Here is a 23085-nt window from a genome sequence, read left to right as displayed (position 1 = left end):
TACATAAATGATTGAAATATCGCTAAGACATTATGGAGCATCTTAAAGTCGAGTACAGCGAAAGAAGAACAGAGAAGAATAGAGTAGATTGAAGTATCTAAGAGTAAAGTGAAGTTAAGAGTAGAGAAGAATAGTAGGATAAAGTCAAGTGTATTTCTGTACAATGTCCACCAGAGAAGAACTGAGTAACCTTCGAGGGAGAGTTTAGCTGTTGCTTGTTATTTATTAGATGCAATATCTAACCCTTACACAGTTTCCCTGATGAAATCAGCGTAAACAACAGACTGGAATAACCACTTTATTGGTTTGCCAAACGTGTCAGTCAAATAAAAGAGGAAAGAAGGAAGAAGAGGAGGATAATGAGACCAATCCAAGAACACTAGTCATAACTGTACCACTTTAGTCAGGCCTGAGGCTGTGTGTGCTTATATATGTGTGTAAGGACGCACAGACCTACGCAGTTTAATTCGTGAAGGCATGCAGGCATGTGTACGTGTGACATACATATTTAATCGTACATCACACTCATACACTACGATCTCATATCAATAGTGTAAAACCCATGCATTACATCCATCACGGTCCACTGCATCAGTGCTTTTACTCATGCGCTGCACATCATCTATGTAGCAGTCTGTAAAACATGTATTATGTGCGTATGTGAGAAATTATGTGTGCACATCAAATGTCTATGGTGAATTCATCTTTTGAAACATATAAACCATGTAAATAAACATGAGTGGCTATCGATCACGTCTGTGGTAGCAAGACAATGTCTAGGAGAAATATACTTGTGCCCAGGTGTGTGTGAATCTGTGAGGTGTCTAAACCCCTTCATGTGGATGTCTCGTGGAGAGATTCAAGAAAAACATTCCTAATTTTGTGTTACAGAGCCAACATAGGTATTGTGAAGGTAATTCCAGAGATAGAACCAGGCGTTTTTGAAGTTTTGTATCCCCGTGTGTGTACTGTATGTGTAAACTCACGGCTGTCCTTCAGGGGTGTTTTCCGGTATGGCAATGGTGAAGGAAGCGTTAGTGAACTGCGGCGGCCGGGCTCCAGCCACCACAGAGACAACGACAGGGGCGCTGCGGCTGCCCAGCCGGTCGGCTGCCACCACTGTCAGCAGGTACTCCCTGTCCCGCTGCAGGGGAAGGCCTGTAGTTCGCACCTGGCCGTTCTTCCTGTCCACTTCAAAACGACCATCACCACCTGCAGAGAGAAGCAATATGTTTGCTGATTGGAGTACCAGTTTCACTTTTACTAAAGATCAGGGTTCAACTTAAGAAATCAAAAAAATTTAAATTCACTTGCCTGGTTGGGCAGCTTAAAAAAAAAAAGAAAAAGTTCTACTTGCACCAAGTCAATTTTTACTGGCCCCTATACAAATAATTTTTTTTTAATGATCCACTTTTTTCTGCTTTAGACTCTAACTTACAGAAACCTTTGCAAAATATTGTAGTTGTTTCATCGACATTTTTTTAAACACAAAAATGGGCAAGTGGGTTGTTGCATTTACTTGCCCGACCTGGCATTTTACTTGCCCTGGGCCATCGGACAACCACTGTTGTTGAACCCTGAAGATATATCGCTGGTTTCTCAGTCCAACACTAACGCAGTTTGTTCTATTACACATTTCCAAGTTTCCAACATTTGCCAGGCCTAAATCTGCATGGGTTTTAATGCATCATTGCACACGATTATTGGATTGGTTGCCCAAGATATGGAAGAGCAACAGATCAAAGATAATATATTTACCTTAATAAAGACAATACAGATTTAACAGTAGAACATAAAATGAATAAAAGCTAACCGAATGCAGGTGCAAATTAACCTTTTATGTATAATAGATAACCGTTTTGCGAGGCAAACGATACGTTAAGAAGTAATTTGAAGGTAACATTGAGAACATTGAAACCTAATGGTTGACGTTTTAAGATAGCTGTAGATGTAAGTAAATCATAGATGTGTACAAAAGATTGGTAAGTAGAGTGTATCTCGCTAAAATAACGAGCAGATATAGAGATGCAAAGGATTATGTCATGATGCAAGTTGAAGCTGTGGTGATCTGGAACCTTTTCTTCCAGACATCTTTCTGTGGTTTCATGTTGAGAAGGCTTTCAGCACAAGAGGAAAGGAAGGAAACTCCCTAGGTTACAGCTCAGAGTCAAGCAGTGCAAAGGACTACAAGGCAATAGGCGGTGTAAAAACGGATGCATTTAAGAGCTGTCAAAAATATTGTAAATGCATGCTGAGCGTGCACCACTGAAGTGCTAAAAATGACTGGACAGTCAGTTTTCCAAGCTGTTGAGATGTGGAATGCAAAGACCAAAGAGAGATAGGAACTGGGATGTTAAATATTCATGAAAATATAACATATCATCTAAACTTTTGTAAATGCAATGTAACTTTTGACTTTTGTGTGATAGAAGAGGCTACTGAGGTGGTTCACACCCAATCCTGCATTCTAGTCGAGACACTAACATCAATGTTTATTTTTTTCATGTAATTTTTATTGTCAATTCATTCTCTGTCCGTCCCATGGGGAACATTGGAAAACAGTCTCTTTATAGACAGAGGTTTAGCAGATTCCAAAATGGGCAGAAGAAATCATTACATGGCAAACAATAAGAAAGGCAATTATTTTGCGTAGTGGAGAAATTAATTGCATTAGACTGGAAAATAACATGTGTGCATGAAAAAAACTTACTGGCTCAGTAGAGGCTCAAGTTTCAAGGAGCAACAGAAACAGATTTGATTCTGCATCAAAATATATATATATAAAAAAGCATTGACCATGATACATTTATTCCCTCTGTATTATACACACACCAATGATGAAACATTTATCTAAAAACTGCAAAATGCAAACTATTGATGTAAATCCCTCATTTTTTATGAATCAATGTACTGACTTCAGTACTTTAGTAAACTCTAAAAATGTTGTGGATGCAAGTGTACTTTCAAACTGCTGGTACGCCGCAACTCTTTTTGATGTTGCCTTTCTTTAAAAAATTGCTCATTTCTTATACTGAAGTTGCATTATTGAAACTGTATGAAAATCTATATAAGCATATAAAGAAGTTAGAAATTAAAAAGTAAGAATGGTGGGACCGGCCCGTTCTGGGACCGGCAAGGATTGCGGGTGGATTATGTGTATACGAACGGCTTATACATAGGGTTGGGTACCGAAACCCGGTTCCACTATGGTACCGGTTCCTACACAAACGGTAGTATTCGGACCGGATTAGAACGCGAATTTCGGTTCCGACTGAAATATTTCCCCTCTGTCGCTCCGGACAGCGGCAGACTCCCTTTTCTGCCGAGTAGTGCACGTGCCCGCTTGCGGTGGCTATTCTGCGACATGCACTCTACAATCCCTGCTGATAGACGCCTTTTTGTACACGCTCTGAAACGGACGTAAAAAGATCCCACTTTCTCTGTAGTCTACCGTTAGCTAGCTACCGTAAATGTAGGCTACTTTTAAAATGCCATATTTTCCCTCTGGGCTCACCAAAACGGACGTGAAAGCATATTAACCATTCACTGACTGCACGTGATCGCTAGTAAACATATTACACTTACTCTGCTAGTCTATCGTTCAGGACGAGACCCTGTAGCCTGATGGTGGGGGAGGCGAGACAGCCTCCCCAAATTGTCTGCCCTTTCAAACTCATACCTGGGTGTGTACAGACCTCTTGGACACCATCTGAGAGAGTTTTCTCCTATGCAGTAGGCCTACATGCCATAAGTCAGGAGAGGTGTAGTATCTTGCCAGAGAAGGCAAATATGGTCATTTTTCTGCAAAAGAAAAGCTGGTTGGCATACCAACTCAACAACATTTATTGTGTTGTTACTTGTTAATAGCGTAACTGTTATTTGTTAAATTATTGTAGTTCTGTGTTAGGTGACTTAGGTTTACTTATTATATATTTAAGTACTTTAAAACGTTAATATATTGTTAAATTTCAATTTCAATTTTTTTTTCAATTCTTTTATGTCATTTTTCAGTTTTTCAAGAATCGGTTTAGGAATCGTTTAGGAATCGGAATCGTTTTAAAAGTACCGGTTCGGCATCGGAATCGTAAAAATCCAAACGGTACCCAACCCTACTTATACATCGTCCCATACTAGCACCATAAAATCTCGTATTTTATCTGCTTTTATACTTTTAACTGTTTTTAACTGCTCTTTAATGTTTAATTTCTTACACTGCACTGTAACTTTTATTCTTGTATTTTAATCGTTTTTATGTAAAGCACTTTGAATTGCCCTGTTGCTGACTTGCTATCCAAATAAAGCTGCCTTGCCTTGCCTTCTAAACTTAAACCCCTCATGTCACGGAGGCAGACATCTTAATGCTTTTCATTTAAAACCCAGTGGTGGTGCCTTTCAAAGGGTTAAATATAGTTTGTCACAGACTATTTCAACATTTAACAACAGCGTGCAAAACACCAGGATCCTGGCACCTACCTCAACGTCGAGGAAAGGAGTTTGGAAAAAGAATTCTAAAAATGAATAAAATGTTAAAAGATAGGAAATGCAGGAGAGAGAAAAATAACAACCTACCATCAGACAGGAAGTACTCCACTTCACCGTTGTTACCTTCATCCCCATCCTGAGCGTGGAGCTTGTAGACCAGGGAGCCCGCAGGGGCATCAGGGGAAACCACAGCCAGGTAGGGAGCAGGAACCATGCTCCATTCTGGGATGTTGTCATTTACATCCGTTACAGTCAACTCCACTCTGACCAAGTACCACTCTGGACCTGAAAAAGGAAAAAAATGGAAAAGATGTCAGTTTAGACCATAGACTGTTAATATAAATGGACAAAGCATCCGGTTTGGTGAAGTGCTGCAAATACGGAAGTGCCTTAAACCTGCATTCTATCTGAATTCAAGCAGATAGTGCGGTTGCAAAAGGAAGTCGGTTTCTGTAGAAGTCTATGAGAATGCGACCTACTTCTCACTTGATTTATTACCTCAGTAAACCTTTTCATAATGAGTTTATGGTCTCAATCGCTAGTCTTCAAGTCTTCTGCAACACAGAATGATGTTCATTTTTTGAATTATGGTGTCGTTGATTTTAAAATCTGCGATAAAGCAGGGGGTGTTTTAGGGCGTGGCTATGTTGTGATTGCCAGTGAAAGTGTGTAACGTAGAGTGTAAGCAGCTCCTCCCTCACTCCTCTCGTCTAAAATTGTCACATCCTCAACCCGTAACGGCAAACTCAACGACTCCTAGCAGATCTCCACAAACCAATGGGTGACGTCACACATGCTCTGTCCATTAATATTATACAGTCTATGGTTTAGACAGGTTTAATTGTGCTGACTGGCAGACCAAAGATAAAGGTAAAGATACCATGTTTGAAAGCGTTGTTGAACAACAATTTCAAGTTTGTGTAAATTAATGTTGTTTTGGTTTCTGGGAATAAGACTGAACTTGAGGAGCACAACATCTGAACACACCTAGTAGGCTATTTGTTAAGAAAAGCTCCCTAAGCTTGCAAAGTTCAGAAAGGTCTACTACCCCATCTAGATCTTTTAGCTTGCAGAGCCCTGTGTACACCTCACACTTACAAACACAATACTGCATGTACGGTTACATGATATCAAACGATATGCTTATGAAATTGGGAAGGGTCAGCAACAACTGAGGTTCCCACATTTCTCTGCTAGGCACATTGACTACCGTTAGCAGCTGCATTATTAGCCACATTTAGTAACAAAGCAAATGGAAGTTCCTAGCACAGGTTATGATAAACACACAACAAACAAGACGCATGCTGTGTATGTTCCTGTTGGTATTATTTTTTTCTTTCGGTTTATCTTATAGCCGGGACACACCAGCCAGACGGCAGACCGTCGACAGAAAAGCCAGTCGAAATGATCAGTCTCCCCGTGTTGGTCCAAAAAGTGCCACAGAACACACCAGAAGAGACGAGACGTAATACGCTAATCTGTATTGTTGCCCAAAAAATGAAAACCGGCAGCTGATTGGACGAACGCGTCACGTGGGTCTGGTTTCTCCAGAAATTCAAAGACAGACTGTCATGGCGGCCGTTCAGAATACGATCTCATATTGTACTAAAATAGTTCACGGAAACGTGTTTTTGAAAACATTTTAAGCGAGAAACAGGCCGTGCAGTTGGTGAATCTGTGTTCATTTCAGCTCGACAAAGGTCAGTTTAAAAGATTTTCGTCAGATTTTGAGAGACTCTAGTCACGCTCATTCCGCTCGCCATTTCCGGGTGAGTCCCGACTGCCCTGCCGCCGACTGAACATGTCAGGTCGGTCAAAATGAACGCCGACAGCCCCCCAGACTGACGACGGCACGGGACACACCGAACAGACTCGAGTCACCGACCTCGCCAGACTGTCCAACGGCCGATTATCGGCCCTGTGTCCCGGCCTTTAGAAGAATGGCTAACACTTTACTGGGTAACACTTTACTTGAAGGTATCTACATAAGAGTGACACTGTCATGAACACATGACACATATGTAGATACCTTCGAAGAATGTTTCAAGCACCCTTGTCACATACAGACACTCTGAATGGTTTGGTGACCGATGTAGACAGAAAGTCTACATCGGTCACCGGGTTTGCACTTGCTATGTTAATTTTCCCTCCAAAATTACAAAAGTCCAAAACAGGTTGTATTTTTTTCTTCCCTTTTTTTGTCTTTGAGAGTTGTTTGTCTCTGTGCAAAGCACCACTTTGTTCTTCTCTGTCAGCCCAAAGACATTTACAGCAGAGCAAACCATGTGACAGTCAGCCGGCAATAGCCTACTGTTTTACTCCAACCAGCTGTGTTGCCCAGGAAAACAGACTATCATTCTAGCGGGTGCTTAAAGCAGTAGCAGTGCTGCGAGCTCAAAAATAAATAATATATGAAAACAAACTAGTGGCAACAAGGAGCAGTTTGCATAGGTCTAAAACCTACTGTTCTGCAGGTATTTGTCAGGAATAATAAGTCAAAGTAATGCTTCCCTGGAGACAACCAAGCTTTGCTTCAAACAACACTTAATGCAACTTAAAGGTGCTGTAGGTAGGATTGTGAAGATCCAGGACTTAGCCAAAGAATTTGAACATTGACAACTTCTCAGTCCCTCCCCCCTTTCCGCTGAAGCCCAAACGGTCTCCTAAGCCCCTCCCCCCACAAGGGAGAATGAATGTGTGTACATGAGCAGTGATTGTCCCAGTTAGACACCCTACCTGTCCCTGATTGGTGCATCTGAACAGGGAGCGGTGGATTTTTGCAAATCGCACTACAGGCTGTAGGTGGTGCCAGAGGAGCCAGAATTATTTTTAAATGACCTGCTTCATGTAGTTCTACCGGAACATAGGGTCAGTTTCAGCAAATATGACAGAAAGTTTTATAATGCTTACCTACTGCACCTTTAAAGCTAGAATGACTGACTCTTTTCTTATTGACTAATCAACAGAAAAATTAAAACTATTTTAATAATCGATAAATTGTAGGGATGCACGATGATATTGGCACAACATCGGTATCGGCCGATAAAAGCTTAAAATGGTCATCATCGGCAGATGAGCCATGCCGATAGGGTGTTTTGTTTACTATGCGCACATGACGACCATGAACGTGGCATGAGCGCCAGCAACTTAAACTTCCAACATGTCGGCTGTGTGGAGGTATTTCGAATGTAAAACAGATATCAAACTTGCTATATGCAGTACTTCTAAAGCACAAGTGATGCGAGGAGGCGTGTTCCACACCACAAATATGATTACGCATCTCAAGAGCCGTCATCCTGAGCAGCACCGAGAAAAGTAAGAAGAAAAAACGCCGACAAAAACCCATCAGCAGCCTCTACTTACTAAAGCTAGAAAATACAGCAGCGACCACCCAAAGGTAAAAGTTGAATTTTGAATGTATTGCTCTTGATAACCAGCCATTGAGCGTATACTATACTATACTATAGGTAGTTACTTTACAGATTACTTGATTATAAAAGTAATTTAGTTACTTTACAGATTACTTGATTTTAAAAGTAACGAAGTTAGATTACAAGTTACTTTATTAGTTACATTCAGCAACTGCCGACAACACCCCCACAGCCTCAACATAAAAATGACAACTGGTTTACTGTGAGGCAGCTCGGCATTGCCAGTAGTAGGGATCTGGTTTATTATGGTACGAAAGAGAGCCAGTCAACTGTGTTTAAGGTAGAGATGTTCCGATACCGATACCAGTATCGGTATCGGCTCCGATACTGCCTAAAACGCTGGTATCGGTATCGGGAAGTACTGGAGTTTATGCACCGATCCGATACCACGTAATGAAGCCCTAAAGAAAATCTACGTTAAAGTAGTTTATTTATGTTCTTTTTCATTAAAACTATAAAAGAAAGTTCTGGGGCATTCCTTGTTTGCGTTTGTTCATGTTTCACAAAGAGTTTAACCTGAGCCAGACCGACAACAAAGAAAGAAATCATATCACATCCATACAGAGATAGTAGTATACAGATGTTAAAACATAATGAAATATATGACACGCTGGTATCGGATCGGTACTCGGTATCGGCCGATACGCAAGTTCAGGTATCGGAATCGGTATCGGGAAGCAAAAAAGTGGTATCGGACCATCTCTAGTTTAAGGGCAGCATTTCCGCTACAACATAGGCCTACTGCCCGACCAACTTCTTCAACTGTCCCCCACTTACTGGTTTTGCACCGATGTCCAGCTTTTGTTGTTTGGGTGGTGGGGGACCTCCTCCTCTCTGCTTCGCACCACCTGCTGGGACTTGCTCTGTAAGTTTGACGGCAGTGCTGCGACTCCAAATGTTTCTTCAAATTTGACGTAGTGTTTTCGTAGCTAGATAGCACTTTGTCGCCACCAGCACAGAGTGTACAACGAACCTTAACATTGCCGTCTTTAGCTGACACAAACTCTAAATAGTGACTGTATTTCCAGCTAGAAAACGCGCATCTCTCTCTTCCCTCCATTGTTGTTTACGTTTGTGTCGCTGGGTGGTACACGTGAACTGTCCTCATGCTGAAAACGTGACTTGTCGCATATGTGACTTCACTCCCCGAGTCTCGGGGAGTCTACGTGACTCCCCCAAAAATATATATTTTTACTAAGGAAAATGACAAAAATAGTAACGCACAGTGACTTGGATATGTAACTTTAATCCGATTACTGGTTTGGAAATAGTAACGAGTTAGATTACACGTTACTGAAAAAAGTTAACGCGTTACGTGGCATCACTGCTCCCCACACACAGGCCGGCCCTGCTATGCTCTTAAAAGGTATAGTAATTGATGTTAATCCAATACACTTTTCGTCACCTAGCTCTCCGTTTTCTGTGTCCGTAAAAAAAATAAATAAATCTGGTGTTGATAAAAATGGAAAACAAACTGAAAGGAATGCAAGAGCCACAAAAACACAGTTTTTATTTTTGTTCCAGCCCACTAGCGGCGCCAGGATTTTGATTGTAGGTGGGCCTCCAGAAAACTGGATGGGCCAGTTAAAATAACCCCCCCCCCCAAAAAAAAAGCCTGGTGGGAGGGGGTGGCTACGGGAGGACTTGATGGGGAGAGGGCGGCCGAGCAGGATGGTATCTCGTCACTTTTAAACGCGTTACTTAAAATGGCAGGAGTTTCCTCCTGCTCCTCGGAGCGTTTCTTGCTGAATTTAAATTAAAACAAGCTGCTTTGCGTTTTATATTAGCTAAAGCTAAAGTCTGTGTCTGTCTCACTGAGCTTGCTTGAAAAGCTTGGGCGCAAACGTCATTCATTTTATTGGATCGCTTGCTGGTGAAGATGCAGCCTGTGGGCAGCCTTAAGAGTCCACACGTGGAGTAGAAGCCGCTGATTGGCTGAGAAGCTTTCACTCAAAGCTTTCCTCAGGCTGCTTATTGGATGAACTGCTAGAATGAAAATCACTCACTAGTCACTATAGGCCTGGGTCAAAATGGGCAGGCCCGGACCTAAAATGGGTGGGCCCAGGGCCACCCGGGCCCAATGGTAGCGCTGCGGGTGTTCCAGCCAATTGGCGACAGGCAGCGACAGTTGATGGTAGGGGCGGGAGGGGGAGAGGCAGCATTTGAATGTGCCGGCCAGTAGTTCTCTGTCCATGAATCTGGGGGGCCGGAGCTTCTGAAGGGGGGGTGCAGTAAGTGATTTGCGCAGAATCACTTACTGCACCTTTAAAGAGATCGAGCCACACACCAGCACACAAGTATAACCTTCAGGACACTTACGTAGGCTGGAGCCCTGCGTTTCAATTATTTTCTTTGACACACACTGATGAGAAAATACATCTGCCAGTGATTATCTTAACTGCATATTACTCCAGTGATTAAATAAATCCCTGTCATAGCCATTTTAAGTTTTATGTCTTTATGTAAGTACTTAAAGCGCCCATATTATGCTCATTTTCAGGTTCATAACTGTATTTTAAGATTGTACCAGAATAGGTTTACATGGTTTAATTTTCAAAAAACACCATATTTTTGTTGTACTGCACAGCTCTCTCTCACTGCTGTAGATCCTCTTTTCACCTGGTTTCTGTTTTAGCTACAGAGTGAGACCTCTTTTCTTCTTCTTCTTCTGTACTATCTTTGATTGCACTCGCACATGCTCAGTAGCTCAGATGTAGATCATGTCAGCTAGCTAACTCTAGAGACAGTAAAAGAAAGCCTGTTTCTCCAACTTTGGTCAGTTACAAGGCAGGATTAGCTGGGAGACTTCTAAATGAGGGCACACATGTAAGTAGTTCTTTTGGAGATTATGGTGAACTTGTGTGTGTTGTAGCAGTGCTTTGCTATTGAGAACGACGTAGCATGCTAGCGTTAGCATTAGCATGCTAATGCTAACGGTTAGCATGCTAACAAGCTAACGGTTGTGGTTAGCCAGCTCATTTCGGACTGTGACGTCACAGTCCGAGCCGATTTTGAACAGCTCACCAGGAGACTGAAGGCAGGACACATTCAGAAACCGTATCTCACTCAAAACAGCATGGATGGATTTTTTTCAAAGTTTGTATGTGTGTGGAAGCACAAGAGACACAAAAGAACACCCCAAATCCCAGAAAAAGTGATTTTTTTCATAATATGGGCACTTTAAGTTAAAATAATGATTCTCCAAAGTTCAGTTAAATAATCGCTGGATTAATCAATGACAAAAATAATCGTCGGAATAATCTATGACAAAAAAAATAGTTAGGGACAGCCCTACAACATAATAATGAATACTTCTGCTGTTAGGCGATAAGGCGATAAAGTGGGAAAACTGGTGGAGAGTTGGAGTTTTGTGCAACAAATGGTTAAGCAATAGCAAAATAAAACCCCAGCATGAATTTCCAATTTCTGCGATTCAAATTAAAACATTTTATGGCAACATTCGTTGCAAAAAGAAAAATAAAGAAAAAAAGAGTATGTGTTAACAATGCTAAAGTGATCAAGTATTATTCAATTGTCTTCTATTCAACTGTCATCTCCCTGCATAGCTTTCCTGAATGTGTCACGTGGACAACAGACGACAGAAATATGATCAAGAATAAACTGAGAGGAGCCCATCTCTGCATCTCAACTAGTAATTATAATCAGTGCTGCGCTGTCTGCACCAGTGGTAAACAGCAATCATAGTGACACTGGTAAGACACACTAAGGTCCCACAGAGACCTCATCAGCGCACGCACACACACACACACACACACACACACACAACACACACACACACACACACACACACACACACACACACACACACACAGAGTTTTGGTACCTGTTAAAAGAAAATGGGTGATTCTTATTTGGAATGGTTAGATAACAAAATGGTATCACTGTAATTGTGCTACGCTTATTTACTGATTGGCTGAACAACAAGTCCAGATGATCAATATTCTCCATCTTTAGGTTTTACATTCTCTGGATTTAATAAACGCAAGTAGCGAGACTGTAAATGATGAAAGGTGGATAGAACTTTCTTAGGAGGAGAGCAGAGTCTTTAGCAACAGACCTATTAGAAAGAAAAACATAAGTGGACATCAAAAGAAGACAACAGTGACTACGTTTACATGCAGCCAATAACCCGTTCAAAACCGGAATATTAGCAATAACCCGGTCGCGCACGGCCATGTAAACACCGGCAAAAACCCGAATATGCTATTATTCCGGTTTTTAAAAACCCAAATATGCCACCTGGGTTACCCCTTTTCTAACCCTAAATTTTGGTCATGTAAACGCGTATCGCCATATCCCCATCAAAAGGAACAATGATTTGTGTTCTGCGCATGTTCTATTCGCAAGGAATCTTGGTCTTTTGAGTAGAAGAACTTCTTGTATGCGCCAGAAAACATAGTTATAATAATAATTATATACTATAATAATATAGTTATATATATGTCAATGCAGAAAACCTGCGCGCAGTATACTGGAAGTAAACAAGAAGTAGAGGTAAACATGGCGAGACGCAGCACAGCACCACACTTTTGGAGCAAGGAGGAAACCAATTTCTTCATTAGTGTGGTGAAAACCATGAATATAATGTCTTTTGTTGACGGCAGAAAGTACCGAGATAGTGAGATTTATAAGAAGGGGACCGAAAAGTTATTGCGTCTTAAGGTTGTCCGTAGGCTACGTCCAGACGCTAACCGTGCGTCGCCGTTTACGTCGGGATATCGCCAATTGATTACAAATGCCATGTATACAGGAGTAACTCTCTCTGCTCACGCATGTAAACGGGTTATTTTGAATGTTTCAGAAATAGTGACCTTAACCCGAAAATTGACAGCTTGTAAACGTAGTCAGTCAAATTAACCAGCCACATTTTACAAAAAAAAAAAATAGCACTGCACTTGACTCCGGGGTTCACCCAATGTATTTGTTGATGATCTCACTCTCTCTGTATCTCCCCCTCTCTCTCACTCTCCCTTCCTCCCAGTGGTCGTAACAGATTCAGAATTAATTGGCAAAAGGACAATGCAGCTTTGGGGAAGAAGGGACAGCATTAGCCAGATAATAAATCACTGGGCTAATATACAGAGCACTGTGCCAAAATGCATCACTCACACACACACACACACACACACACACACACACACACACACACACACACACACACACACACACACACTTTCTCCCTAATAACGATCATCAGTGGATTAGTGGCTAATAAAGGACCATAGGGAGATACAGCTTGGTGCTACGACCATCCCTCACACTAATGCATCTCACTGGATCTAATGATATGTTGCAATCCCTAGAAAAAGTGGGACCGGCAATTACTAATAACGCTCCAGAAGGCTTTTCCATACCCAACGACCTCATTTGCTCCAATAGGTTGCAAGTCCAAGCATCGCTACAGTGCATGTTCATTTTCTCGCAGCGCTTTCTTGTTATCTTGTTCTCAGAGCACATGCAGTATGTGTAGAGTCCAGAAATCCTTCTGATGAATAATGTCATGTTAGTTGTGTTATGATCAGAACAAAAATCAAACTGTGGTTAAGGTAACAATTTTTCTATTGCAAAAAGGCTTGCAAACTTTCTCTGTCATGTCTGCCTTTGGAAACCAAAAAAAACTTCACAACTTATCAAACGCCTTTTTCACAGCAGACGTTTTGAACTGCCCTTGCACGGAAAGCACAGGTGGAAACAACAACATTAGTAGGGCTGTAACTAACAATTATTTTCAATGTTGAATATTTCTCGATTAACGGATTAGTTGTCTGGTCTGTAAAATGTCAGAAAATCTTGGATCAGTGTTTCCAAAAAAGCCCAAGATGACATCCTCAAATGTCTTGTTTTGTCCACAACTTTCTGCTCTAAACATTAGCGGTGAGTCTGTTTCAGTAATTACTGCAATTCAATGCAACTATATGTTATTAGTTATAGGCCATCAAGTCAAAAGATCTGCCGTCTATTCATATCAGCAATAATTATATAGTATTATATAGTCACTAACAGTTATTTTTAGGGCTGTCAAACGATAATTTTTTTTAATAGCGATTAATCGCTGAATTTCTATAGATAATCGCGATTAATCGCATGTTTTATCACATGATTAAAATTCTATTATTTTTGTTTTTAAGTACATATTAACAATGGAAAGCAATTCTTACCAGTGTATATAGATTGGGAATCAAATGAATGCAAAGAAAATTACTTTATGAACTTGATTTTAAGATTTATATTTGTTTATTATTTATTTACTGTAAACAAAAGAAGAAAAAAAGAAAAAAAAGAAGGCTACTAAACAACAGTCAGCCACTTGTTTATTGTTAAGGCCATGGTCAAAATTAAAGATTTAATAATAATGTAATAACTATAACAATAACTTATTTCACCAGTAAATTGCTGTTGAACAACAAAAAACAACCACCCGATGGGAAAAGGGTATTTTACAATTACTGTGAATGCACCACGAGGCTACCTGTTTGAAGTGAACGCACCGTCTGTGTTTTTTAATTCTGACAAAGGCAGCTGCTGCGCTGCAGAGCAGACTGTTACGTCTCTGGGTTGGAATCCTCTACAGTGAAATACAGTCACACTTTACACTGTTTAACGTCAGCTGTCAGCATTTTAACCGTGTTTAATCCAGCTGCTAGCTAAAGGTAGGCTAACGTTACCTGTTGTCAGGTGTAGTGTAAAGTCAGGCACCGAAATGACATGTTAACTGTACTATGCTTAGCTCGTAGGTGGTAGCTCAAGCTCTTGATGTGCTTCGGTGATATTTTAATTCGGCTTTACACAATGTGCCTATGGCTTTCAACTTGTCTACGAACCGTCCGGGAGTTTGGGAAAATAAAAAGCGCCATTCAGAATTGTGTTGCTGCTATCTTTCTCCATCATGCCTGCAGCAGGAGGATGTGTTAGGAGGAAGTATGACAGCTTCATGATAAGGAAAGGTGCGGCAAAGGGTCAAAATAGTAGCCTGTTAGGCACGACGTGAAGCTGAGTGAAGTGAAAATAAATTAATAAATGGCGGCATGCGATTAATGCGATTTAAAAAAAATTAACGTGTTAATGCTGACAGCCCTAGTTATTTTCCTTATCGATTAATGTGCTGTTAGTTTCTTGATCAATTATTTTGTCAATCAAATATTGCAATATATATATATATATATATATATATAGGGAAAAATTATATTTCTTTTACAATCTGGAGCTTTATAATTTCCCACAAGGAAGTGTCTTCATATGGGTTTTTTTGTTGGCCTAACAGTCCAAAACCCAAAGATATTAAGTATACTATCATGTATGACACATAAAAGGATCCAATGCTCAGATTAGAGAAGCTGGAACCAGCAATGAGTAAAATTATTATTTGAAGATTCAAATAGTTGCAGATGAAACGGGGTTATTTTGTCGATAACTCATCATTTCAGCTCTATGTGCAAGACCTGTAAATAGACTTTGATGTGTTAAATGGATGAAGTTCCCCTTCAAGCTTGCAGGGTTTGTGGTTAGAAAAAAAATTTAGTGGAAGCAGTGAATTACTATTAGAAAAAAGTCGGATCTGTTAAGCCCCTTCAGTAAAGCTAAAGACACTTGACTGAAGTGGCGTCTTCAGGTCAGGAAATAATGAGGTTTATAGCAAATGTGATTTTACTTTTAAGATAAATAAGCACCCTCACTACCACTGCGATCTCAAAAAGGCTGACATTCATCATGAACTTGGACACAGCCAAGGCGTCACTATTAATGATTTGTTTACAACTGGAAGGTAAATGTATAATGTTCCATACTGGAGACAGAGTTGCTGTTGTGAGCTTCAGTGGTGTAAAGATAGCACAACAGCAGGAGCTATAATATATATATATCTTGAAAAACAAGTGTTGATACAGTAGTAATACAGCCAGTGCTGGAAATAGAGAGATTTTACTAACATTACTCAATAAATCTTAAAGGTCCCATGACATGGTGCTCTTTGGATGCTTTTATATAGACCTTAGTGGTCCCCTAATACTATATCTGAAGTCTCTTTCCCGAAATTCAGCCTTGGTGCAGAATTACAGCCACTAGAGCCAGTCCCACAATGAGCTTTCCTTAGGATGTGCCATTTTTGTGTCTCTAGCTATTGAGGAGGAGAGAGGGCGGGGCAAGGTGGAGGGTGGGGGTGTGGCCTTGACCAACTCCACTTTGCTCGTTTGAAAGCCATGATGTCTCTCTCTCATGGGTTGGCCAAATTCTATGGGCGGGCAAAGCAGAGAAAGGGGAGGTAACCTTGCTTGTTATGACCTCATAACAAGCAAGATTCCAGAACGGCTCATCTGGGCTTTCATTTTCTCAAAGGCAGAGCAGGATACCCAGGGCTCGGTTTACACCTATCACCATTTCAAGCCAACTGGGGACCATAGGCAGGCTGGGGGAACGCACATTAATGTTAAAAAAACTCATAAAGTGAAATTTTCATGCCATGGGACCTTTAAGAAATCTGATTGCCTAGAATTGAATTGACTGCTCTATGCTCTAATTCTATGAAAATAAAAAAAGATATATAAAATATAAAAATAATTTCTGCATGTAGCCTAGTCCAGCACTGTCTCTTGCCAGAAGGATGTCTGTTATAGCCTACTACTGTTCCAATGTCTATTTTAACAGAGATAAAAACTGTATAAAACGGACACCAAATGTATAATTACATCCGCCAAGGAGGTTATGTTTTTGCGTCTTTCTGTGATTTGTCATAGTATCAGCTGATATTCCCTGATCCTATTCCAATAGTGCTAACCCTAGACTAACCTTCTACATGTATTTCTAATGTGAAGTTTAGTAGCTTTGCTATAGCAACACACCTGTGTATCCCAGCTTGTTAGAGGCATTAACACTAAAAACATGTTCCTATTGAAATTTGCACATTCTGATGCTAGGTTTCCATTTTAAAAGACTGGTGATGTCTCACATTCTGATGCTAGATTTCCATTTTAAAAGACAGCGATTTCTTCTATTCTTATTGAACTATTTGCTCAGCAGTATCTTTGTCTCTTTCTCCCCATTCAAATGTCAGTATGGTTGAACCCTTGTACAGACATGTGTTCTTCATGTACGAAACATAACTTTTTTGCAAACCTTCATACAAATAAATACCTATTTAAAACAGGACTCTCTACAATATAAAAGCATGAAAGATCGTTGTTTCTTCTTACGCTTACTCACATTTCCTATTCTGTCAAGTCTATAAAATAACCTCCAAAACTTTGGAACTCTGATTATCACCCCGGGCGTCAACCACAAAGTTGCTTGGAAAAAGCTTCCGACAAGTGCTATGTAGCCAATGACGCTGGAGAATTACCTGATATAAGAAAGTACTAACAACAGGCTGAAACTTCTTTCAGAGAGCTTTCACATGACTTGTAGGGCACTAATGGAGTTGAGTGTCAAACCCTCAATTTCCAACTGGCCTGGATAAACTCAAAGAGGAAACAACCGTTGGGAGTGCCCATTTTGATCACCTAAGACAGTTTATCGAATTACAACTCTCTTAGGGGCCCATGCCCTGAGCTCTGGTTTTCTTAAAACGACTCAGAGAAGAAGACACCGAGACCAACCAGTTTGACACTGTGAAGTTAGGAGAACAGGATTAAAAAATGTTGCCATGAAAATGTGCATGAAATAATATGCTATGTTTACCTCAACTCATTCTCATGAACAGTTTTGTACGATATTGTAGAAAAACGTATGCACAATAGTTCGTATGATGTCCTACGAAATTACAGCGACTGCCGGCCGGTCACGAAAGTCAAGTTTAGCCGTCTTTACAGCTACATTTAGCCGACAAAAGGCGACTGGTGTGGGTACAGCACACCGTGAGGCGACGGTCCATTCAGCGGCTATTGCAGTTGAGTTTAGCCGACAAAAAGTGACCGTCATGGGGCAACGACACTTTAGTTTATGCTCCAAAATGACTAGTTTAGATTAAGAAAAAAAGATTGTGGTTGAATTAAAACACCGGTTCCCTTATGTAGTACTACCATGACACAAACAGCCGTTTTCATGGGTTAAAGTCTTGTGTTTTCCCCTTAACTTCTCCCGGGACACAAACTCTGGTGACGTCTGAGGTGCTGGGAAAGATTTGTGGTATTACCTTGCGGTGCTGCAACGAGGGCAAAGCATGCCTTGCGAATCACATCAGACCGACCCTCGTCATCTTGCTTGAATCCAAACTACTTCCACAATGAGAGCCTTTTTTCCTAACTAAACGGCGTTTTGTCATTGGCTGAGGGTGAAGCCCTGAACTTTGTGAGAGCTGTCCTACCTAATTTTTATTAAATCAAAGTCATTTAAAATTAAATCGTGAACAGGGTGAATCGAGATCGCGATTTTATCACGACTTATACGGTTGATCGCGAGTATGTCCGCACCTTCACTGCCTCCTCCCTTGTTCCCACACCTCCCCCCCCCCTTGTGGTGTGCCCACCTATGCAAACCCCCCCACCACTGCAGCACATTTCATCTCCCCGCCCATACACCAATCGCAAGTCAATCACAGTTGTCAATCATGACGCTTAACCCCGTTTTTGACACTTGAACAAACATCAGCGTTGTCAGAACTAGGGCTGAAACGATTCCTCGAATAACTCGAATAATTCGATTACAAAAAATCCTCGATGCAAAATGACTTGCCTAGAAGCTTCGTTAAATCAATGTTACCAACGTATCGCTGACGGATGGTGTTTCCACACGGAGCATTATTACTGTTACACAGTCGGCTCAGTCTGCTCCTGGCGACACATGCCAGAGCGTAAATAGCGAGGGGCTAAGAGAAGAGACAGGCTGGAGAAAACGACAGAAAGTGTCCAAAGTTTGGAATCAGTTCAAACGTAATTAAAACTAAAACTCTGTACAGTGTGTCTACTGCAAAATCAAACTAGCTTACCACGATAATAGCACGAAGTCAGTGCTTTAGCATCTCAACAGAAAACATGGAGTCTAACTTAATCATCCATTCCACGAAGAGGACCGACTAAAGTAAATCACAGAGTCGTATGGACGATGAAACTACACCAAACACAACAACTACCAAAAACAAAGACAAGAAAATACGTAGTGGTGACCACTATCTGATCTAAAGAGCTGACGCGTTGACTATCCCTTCGGAAAAACAGCTGATTGTTGCGCATCTCTCTCTCTCTCTCTCTCTCTCCGGAGAAACAGCTGATCAGCGACCTAATAGCATAAGTGTAACAGAGCTGTGTGACATTATAATCAAATATCTAAATGAAAATAGGTTGAGTATAACTAATATTTACATATAGGCATATATACAGATCAGTCTCAGGTTGAAACTTGTAGTTCTGAAAGTTAAGTTGCACAACTTAATGTAATGTTTGTTTATGTTTGATGTATGCCTTAGTTTGAGGTTGATATCATTTGGAAAAAAAATTCTTTAAAAACAATGTATGTGCCAATGTACAACAAATGTTGCTTTTTTCCGAAAATGTTGCTTTTTTCCCCTAGTTTGAGTTTAAAAAACGCAAAAAAAATAAATCAGATTAATAGATCGATGAAGTGCTAGATTAACCGATTAAAAAAAGAATCGATAGCTGCAGCCCTAGTCAGAACTACAGTCCCCTGGTTTATCAGCCCCAATGATCCTATATGACATGTGTTCCACCTCAATGAAAGCCTGAATAGGGCTGAATTGCACGTTATAAGATATAATGGGTGTAATAACTGATGGCGCAAGCTAGAAAACACTGCTCCGTTCTGCTTCACAGCTCAGTTGCTGTCCAACAGACAATCCACATGATTGGGCAAGACACAGCAGGGTGGACAGATTGCTGTCTGTCAGATTAAGCAGCTGTAGTCTGCAGTGGCTCTCTGCTTGTATTCACGATATCAGAAATATGAAATATGGTAGGTTAAAGGTGGGATGTTTAAGTGCATGTGATTTAGTCCATTGAGTAAGACCTAGAGGAGACAAGATTCAGGTTTTAGACCCTGTAAACCCCTCCCACCCACTTGGTCTAGTGTTGGCGGATCTTTTCAACAATGTAGGCTAATAAAAAATAAAAAAAGGACCCCGACCCTAAAATCAGAGCTACCCTAAGCTTTTACTTGGGATGTTTAAACCCAAAACAGGATGTTTGCAAGGACCTGCATTAGTTGGGGAGATCTTGACCGGGCCTAAGGGTTATACCATAGCCTGGAGTCGGACGCAAGTCCATTTTTGGTGGTAAAAAATGGCAGTTTTGGCTTTTTTAAGTAGACTTATGGTACACAGTAAGAATCAACACTACAGGGATCAAATGAAGATGTGAGCATGTGCAATAGTCACAACCGGAGGACGTGAGATGTAAATGCTACAACTTTTTTGCTGCTTGAAACAAAAGGAAAACTTGCACGGTTCTCAAATTCAATGACTAATAATGCCGGCTGACCCTTCCCCTTTAAGACAGGACATTTCCCTATTATTTTTTCATATCGCATAAATTTTGCAGAAAAGAAAGAGGCCAGTTTTTTCCAATAGCGCGCAGCCCTAGACATTACATGTGTGTCGACACAGAAGTGAGTGTGCATTGATTGTGTAACCTACACTGTGACAGAGCTTGAGGATGACAAATAGGAAAGGACTCAGTTAACAGCTGATGAATTAAACACAGACACCCCCATCATCCCCATCCTCCTCCTCTTCCTCCTCTGCTCTCCTCCGATGACACCAATCAGCGCCTTTCAAGTTCTCTCTCCCCCTCCTGCTCTACATTGTGCTGACAGTACTGAAGGCATAACGTGGAACTCCTCATTTCACTCTCATTTAGCGTTAACATGCAGCACAAACTATTCCAGTCTTTTAGCCTCTGAAGAAGAGTTTCAGTATACCTGACAACACAGCACTGTGAGTGAGTGTGTCTGTGTGTGTCTGTGTGTGTGTGTGTATGCAGGTATGGGCTCTAGTCTACAGTATACACACTCACATATTTGAAAAAGGGAGAAATTAGACAAATAAGAGACAAGAAAGAAAAAAGGAATAAAAAACAGGGAAAGAAAAAGAAAAGCATACACACACACACACACATATATATATATATATATATATATATATTATATTATAAAGAGAGAGAGAGAGAGAGAGAGAGAGAGAGAGAGAGAGAGAGAGAGAGAGAGAGAGAGAAAGCCTCATGGAGTGATGAAGGAACAGCAAAGGAGGCCGGTTAATTAAATGTCCTCTGTGAGGATTACAAAGGGCTATTTGGCCCTCACTGGTAACTGTTCCATCCATAATCTGTTTAAATGGAAAGCTGCTGCCGTCTTAGTGACTTTTCATATTTTTACACGGAAAAGCCAATTAAACCAAGGGATGAGGAGAGAGAGAGAGAGAGAGAGAGAGAGAGAAAAAAAGAAAATCAAGCTTTAGTTCTTACACTAATTGCAAATGATACAAATGGTTAGCCAATAATTTCACTGCTTATTCTTCCAGCACAGCTACTCATAATTGAAAATCTTCACACTGCCAATATTGTGCTCAAACAAATACACACACACACAAATTGGCATGTACACATAGGGACCCAACACATTCACAGAAATGCAACAGCCAATTCAAAAAGCGATGGTAAGGCTGGGCAATATCAAGAGAAATCAATACCACCATTAATTGTCACACGTACATCAGTAACAATAAATGAACTACACCAATCAATAATATATTAGCAATGGATCAGACTTGTTATTTAATAAAAGAGAGGTATCACCCGACTCTGTGGTTCCCCTCTGCTATACGGAGCATTTTAGCACTTAGCCCTGATATAGAGAGTTTTTGGAAATGTTCCAATCCGCATGCCACATGATCTCTTTCACACTCATTTGCAGGAGCACTGCATGTTATTTACAGTACTGTTGAAAAAAAACACATTATATATACACATATTAAAAAGGTTGCCGACCCCTGTTAGCATGTGAACAAATTGAAGCATTAGGAGTTTATTGGCGAACGAAATGGGGATAAAAGAAAAGTGAATATTAGACTCATGTTGAGTGGACAGGAACACAGCTCCAAATGAATGCTCAACAACAACTTAAACGTGAAAATACAGTACAGGCCAAAAGTTTGGACACACCTTCTCATTCAATGTGTTTCCTTTATTTTCATGACTATTTACATTGTAGATTCTCACTGAAGGCATCAAAACTATGAATGAACACATATGGAATTATGTACTTAACAAAAAAGTGTGAAATAACTGAAAACATGTCTTATATTTTAGATTCCTCAAAGTAGCCACCCTTTGCTTTTTTGATAGCGCTGCAAACCCTTGGTGTTCTCTCAATGAGCTTCATGAGGTAGTCACCTGAAATGGTTTTCACTTCACAGGTGTGCCTTGTCAGGGTTAATTAGTGGAATTTTTTTGTGTTGGGACCATCAGTTGTGTTGTGCAGAAGTCAGGTTGATACACAGCCGACAGCCCTATTGGACAACTGTTAGAATTCATATTATAGCAAGAACCAATTAGCTAAGTAAAGAGAAACGAGTGGCCATCATTACTTTAACAAATGAAGGTCAGTCAGTCCGGAAAATTGCGAAAACTTGAATGTGTCCCCAAGTGCAGTCGCAAAAACCATCAAGCGCTACAACGAAACTGGCTCACATGAGGACCGCCCCAGGAAAGGAAGACCAAGAGTCACCTCTGCTGCTGAGGATAAATTCATCCTAGTCACCAGCCTCAGAAATCGCAAGTTAACAGCAGCTCAGATTAGAGACCAGATGAATGCCACAAAGAGTTCTAGCAGCAGACACATCCCTAGAACAACTGTTAAGAGGAGACTGCGCAAATCAGGCCTTCATGGTCAAGTAGCTGCTAGGAAACCACTGCTAAGGAGAGGCAACAAGCAAAAGAGATTTGATTGGGCCAAGAAACACAAGGAATGGAAATTAGACCAGTGCAAATCTGTGCTTTGGTTTGAAGAGTCCAAATTTGAGATCTTTGGTTCCAACCGCCGTGTCTTTGTGCGACGCAGAAAAGGTGAACGGATGGATTCTACATGCCTGGTTCCCACCGTGAAGCATGGAGGAGGAGGTGTGATGGTGTGGGGGTGCTTTGCTCGTGACACTGTTGGGGATTTATTCAGAATTGAAGGCATACTGAACCAGCATGGCTAGCACAGCATCCTGCAG

The 23085-nt window shown here is 40.8% G+C and overlaps 1 protein-coding gene across 1 annotated transcript in view; it reads right to left on the bottom strand.

Moving 5' to 3' along the window:
* The window catches only part of LOC120556182 (neural-cadherin-like), a 279033-nt gene that overhangs the window by 165617 nt on the left and 90331 nt on the right, over window positions 1–23085 (bottom strand). Inside the window, exons 2-3 of the mRNA XM_039795609.1 lie at window positions 4570–4767; window positions 987–1212 (exon numbers count right to left, since the gene is read on the bottom strand). Of these exons, the coding sequence (XP_039651543.1) occupies window positions 987–1212; window positions 4570–4767 (424 nt within the window). The remainder of the gene's footprint in view (window positions 1–986; window positions 1213–4569; window positions 4768–23085) is intronic.

The sequence above is a fragment of the Perca fluviatilis genome, chromosome 3, assembly GCF_010015445.1.
Source record: "Perca fluviatilis chromosome 3, GENO_Pfluv_1.0, whole genome shotgun sequence".
NCBI lineage: Eukaryota > Metazoa > Chordata > Actinopteri > Perciformes > Percidae > Perca > Perca fluviatilis.
The sequence above is the reverse complement of the archived record's forward strand: the minus strand, read 5'-3'. Positions and strand labels throughout refer to the sequence as shown.